The sequence below is a fragment of the Pteropus alecto genome, unplaced genomic scaffold (genome assembly GCF_000325575.1).
Source record: "Pteropus alecto unplaced genomic scaffold, ASM32557v1 scaffold237, whole genome shotgun sequence".
Taxonomy (NCBI): Eukaryota; Metazoa; Chordata; class Mammalia; order Chiroptera; family Pteropodidae; genus Pteropus; species Pteropus alecto.
In genome coordinates this window covers 778,444-783,511 of record NW_006440624.1, presented here as the reverse complement: position 1 = coordinate 783,511, position 5,068 = coordinate 778,444, and the positions used below count along the sequence as shown (strand labels likewise).

The 5,068-nt window shown below is 37.5% G+C and overlaps 1 protein-coding gene across 3 annotated transcripts in view; it reads right to left on the bottom strand.

Moving 5' to 3' along the window:
• SLC4A4 (solute carrier family 4 member 4) overlaps positions 1 to 4,275 on the bottom strand; it is a 265,785-nt gene extending 261,510 nt beyond the window's left edge. For 2 of the 3 annotated variants that reach the window (XM_006917293.1, XM_006917295.2), the window contains exon 1: positions 4,165 to 4,240. In XM_006917293.1, the coding sequence (XP_006917355.1) occupies positions 4,165 to 4,237 (73 nt within the window). In that variant the 5' untranslated portion in view covers positions 4,238 to 4,240. Of the gene's footprint in view, positions 1 to 4,164 lie in introns of all 3 variants that reach the window. The other variant, XM_006917294.1, reaches the window with a different exon arrangement.
• Between the last annotated feature and the right edge of the window lie 793 nt (positions 4,276 to 5,068).

The following is a 5,068-nucleotide window of genomic DNA, read 5'->3' as shown; positions in this document are numbered from 1 at the left end:
ATCTTTGCAAAATCAAACAGGAGTAACAGCAAGGATAGGATCACTGGAGAATATACCATCTCATTTGACTAAGAATACTGAGAACCAAATTTCAAACTAAAAAATTAAACAAAAATTTTAGAGGATTATATAAAGTAACATTTAGTTTATATTGTATATTCTTTTATTCACTCTTTCTTTTAACAAATATTTGGTAAATATTTACTGTGCTCCAGAGAGTGCCCTACTTTTACTTTTATTTCCCAAAAAATAATCCTCCTGTAAATTACATGCATTTTTAACAATACTCTCTTAATGTCAACCAGTAGACATGGGAATTTCAAGAATCATTCTTCCATTTGGACAGATGGGAGCTCACTTCCTTTTGGCCTTGGTTTTGAATGGAAGAGGAAAGCCACCACAATATATCATAGCTTTGAGAGCACTGATCAGACTTCAGAAACGGAGACACATTTCAGCCAATATTGTCTTGCCGTACTTTATGCTTCCTGAGTTGCTGGTTAGACTTGATGTTAAGAAAAGGCCCCGCACATAACACCGGAGTTGCCAGGGCTTGCCTTGCTGGGGAGTTACCTAGCCCCACAGAGCCAAGGCCTTATCTCAGAGGATAAGGCGGAGTTTGCTCTTTTCCCCTATTGCGAAATATGAGACTATTAAGTAATCTGTTTATATCATACGGATCCAAAATCCTGGCTAACATTTTTAAGGATAAAACATCCATAAGATTTCCTTCTGTTTGGAAAAAGCTACCTAGGGCTCGTTCTACCTCTCTCAACCATGGTACACGCCACAAAATTTGGCAATTTCCTCTGTCACCATGTGTTTGAAATGAAAATCCAGTGTTCTTACAGTCCACATTTCTGGGTCATTCTGGTAACATCAATTCATCATCTACAAACCAATTCTGTGAAAGTGCCTGGGCTGAAAGATGGAGCCTTTTGGTACAGAAACAAATATATCTGAAAGGTTAAAATTTTTAAATGAGTTTATCCACAGTAACCACTTTGTGCCTAAAATGTTAACTTTACAAAACCATACATAGTACTAGGTAACCAATGAAAGAACAGATATTAAAACTGCTCTTTATTTTAAAGGTTAAAAATTGACACTTGGTTTCCTTTGTAAAGAATATCTCTTTACACCACTAACACAAATGTACAAGGCAAATTATATAAAAATGAGGTTTAGGTCTTTAAATATATCCCACATAGATAAATTCATTATTGAAACAGAAGATGACTCCTCCTCTGACTCACTCTTTTCTTAGATGAGTTTTGCAGTTGATGGTTTCTCTATTGAGTTTTCAGAACATGGATTAAGTGTCATGCCACCCACTGAGAGTAAAGTTGAACCAGGTGAACTGAGGGCGTGGTTGGAACTCTCAATCTCTCCCCTTCTTAGAACTACAGCATTAGAAGGAGCTATGAGACAGTATCTGGGTCTTTTTCCTTCAGGCTGAGCTGAATCCAATCCCCCCAGAACTGGGGACCCTAAGAAGAATTTTAAAAGCATGAACATTTCAAAGTAACTAGAGCTTCTGGACCTTAGTCACCTTCATAATCACTTAATGGGAGAGCATTTTATTTGTGCAAATTACTTTAAAAAGCAAAGTTTTGTTTTGTTTTTTTTAAGTTTACTTTTGCCAGGTGTGCTGCAATATGCTTCGACAATGTTTATCCTAAAAGCAAGAGAAAGAACTACTTGGATAAAAAGAAATATGTTTGATAATAGAAAAGTAAGGTGTTCCAGCTCCTTGCCCTTTGAATTTCTGATCCTTAAAAAGTAAGTAAGAGCACTTACTTGTGCCATAAATGTACCAGAACTCAGCTACTCCAGGACAGAGATAACAGTTTGCTTTCCTTCAAATACACCTTTCCCAATGCAATAAAAATATGAGATAGACTCGTGTCCTTGAGGACTATATGCCCATGCAAAATACAAATCCTTATTAGCAGTCTCGACAGTCGAGTTATCTGTTTCTTCATTGTCAACCACTAGGGTCATTGATAAGCCACCAAACCCATGTTTATTTTAACTTCTTTACACTTTCACCTAGAGTTACTATAAAATTTAAGGGCTTCCACCTCTGCCAAATGAAACCAGGTGAGAAAATGGAAGAGCCAATTGGGTGGGCACTGAATTAGAAACTAATAGTTCCTAATTGTAGTTTCAACAGTTGTACTGTAGAGGAGCCTGTACTGTTGGATGTTCTCACCAAATAATGAAACCATAAACAACCATCCTTTAGAGCCTCAGGATTTAACAACAGGCAGCTAGTTAAAAATGCCTTGAAAGAAATGTAATCGACTTAAGCTCCAACCAATATGAAAGATAATCATTAAAATATAAGTCTTATCAGAACAGGAAAATATACAAAATCCATATGGCAAGTTTAATCACCACAAAGCCACAATTCTATAGATGTTCCTACCACCTTTTGTTGTCTTCTTTGTTTCTCCTTAAAGAAACCTAGCTACAGATGTGTCCTATTCATTACACTGTTATCTTAGTTTTGTGTTTGAAAATCAAGGGAAATACTTCAGGAAATAAACATCACAGTCAATATCAATATTCAATATTGATTTGCAATCCTACAGGCCTTATAAACTTAAGAAGTGATTTACATCTCCTGTGAACTTAGCTAAAGTATTCTTCTCAAGGAACATACACACACAGAGAGTACATCTCAGTCCCAAGCTTCCTCACTGATTTTTCTACTTTGTCAAAACTATAGAATACTCACTCAATCCTACAATATTTCCTACATCCATATGCTATAACTTTAAGATTCTTATTTCCTTTTTGACACTGGGACAGTGACAAAGTCATCATAATGGAGACTTAACATCAGGGGTTACAAGAATCTTAAAACAAAAGTTTTACTATTTCGCTTTCACTAACTTGACATTTTCCCACAGTCGTGTTGTAAAAGTGCAAGGAACCCATAAAACAATATGAAAGAAAATACTGTAGTTTCCTTTTTCCTCAGAAACTTAGGTATCAAATTCTTAGTAGTCTCAAGAGCATAAATGCGGGAAGTAGGGAAGTGGAAGGGAGGGAACCAATGTTCCAACACTACACAGTCAGAAGAAACTTACTAAGGAAACATGAAAACACAACGGTCACACTGTTCAAACTATTCCAGGTGGCACCGGAGCATCACTTGCCTGGGATCAGTCTGGTTGAAGAATCACTCTAGAACACACAGTACCCACCTTCTTCTTCCTAACCGCACCACCTTTTGGTCCAAGTCTTTGGTAGGCATTAAATGGTTACCAAATGGCACCAATCAGACCATAGTTTCCAGAACACATATGAATTATCTCTCAGGTGGTTTTAAATGGCACAATTTATGACATGGTTCACCTGCAAGTTTCATTTAACTTTATAAGTATCGATTATTTTTTAAATGTCATTATAAATATGAGTAATACCTTGTATAGGTGTGATGCCTTCACATAATTACTTTAATAAATATTAATTAAGCCCTGCTTTCTCACTATCAAATAAACAGTACGATTCTCATATTATTGATAAGTCAAAGAGAAGAGAAGACACACTGAAAGCATCACATCACAAGATAAAATTTAACTCTTATTTGGTTTTTAATAGGCACTGGAGAACATTAGCAAAAAAAGGTTCTGAAGGATTTTTAAATAAAAAATGTTTATCCATCGTTTCCTAACTGAGACTCATCCGTGATTACCATTCTTTACATCCTCAGCTTAGACCCATTTTTCTGGCAATAATGGCATCATTCTCCTTCTGGAACACCTGTTTCTCAACCCTGCAAACTATAAGGAAAAAATAGAAGATTTAACCAAATACATCTATATAAATCTAGCAGCTTCCTCGAATTAGTCATTGGAAGGTGGTTCATATTACCTGGCAAAATATTTGTATTTCACAAGAGGTACAGCTAACATAGGTACCTGCTTCCAAGTAAGACACCCCTCTCTCTCTTTTTTTGACTCAGATTCTGATGGTCCAATGAAGTTCTTAAAATTACTTTCTGTGTTGAAACAAAATGTGGAGATTAATGAAACTCCATAGAAACTCTTGGTTTTTAATTTCAAAAATACGAGATAATGAAATGTATGAGTGCTATTATCCACAAAGACATATGTACAAAAATATACACTTCCCCAGACCCATAAAGCTCACCTTCTACTTCTTCTTCATCACACACATGCTTAAGGAAGGAAGCCCCTCTGTCCAAGACAGCTTCATCCTCCATCCTATAGTAATAAAAAAGAAAAAAAGAATGCTCAGACTTCTCCTGGAGTGAGCCACTTGAAGCAGCCCAGCTTCTGGGCAGGTTAACCTGCAAGCTGCTGTTCATGTTAACAGGGCAAAGTCACTCTTCCTTTGGTGTCTGCTACTCCTTCACGCAGCTCTTCTCCTCTCGTGCTGAAGAATATGCCGGTCCCACATAGCTTCAAGTTCTAACCTTGAGAGGGCACCCACATGGACAGGGAGAGAAAATCATCTCAATCCTGCAGGCTGGATGTTGGGGGTTCTCCCCTTTGGGATTTGCAAAAGAAAAAGATGAAAGGAGAAAAAAAATACCAAAAGAGGAAGTTTGGTGTGTCTGGAGTGCTCGTGATGATCGTTTGTGGAAATCCAGCTTCAGTGCTTAGCTCTTTAAACACTCACTGCATAAAAATGTATACCCTCATACACACACATGCACACCCACCCACACAGAGAAAGCGACAGGGAGTTAGGCTAGTGCACAGTGGGAGCCTAGCTTCCAGCCAGCCTCTTAATACCAGCACAGCCCAGTATTCTGTTGAGTGGCAAGCTTTGAGTCACATGTTGGCCTTACGGAAATCTGACATCTGAGGATTATCTAGCAACCCAGCTTCGGCAACAGTCACATATATATGCCACCCATTCATTCATTTGCCACATTCTTATCACATGTCTCTGTCTATGTATATCAGTCCTGTTAACTCTTCCCTGAAAGGCACAAAGTTCTTCATTTTGTAGCCACATTATGCTATCCTCCTGTCTCCTTACATAATAGGATCTACTCTGCAATTTCATATGCTAAATAAGATCTCAG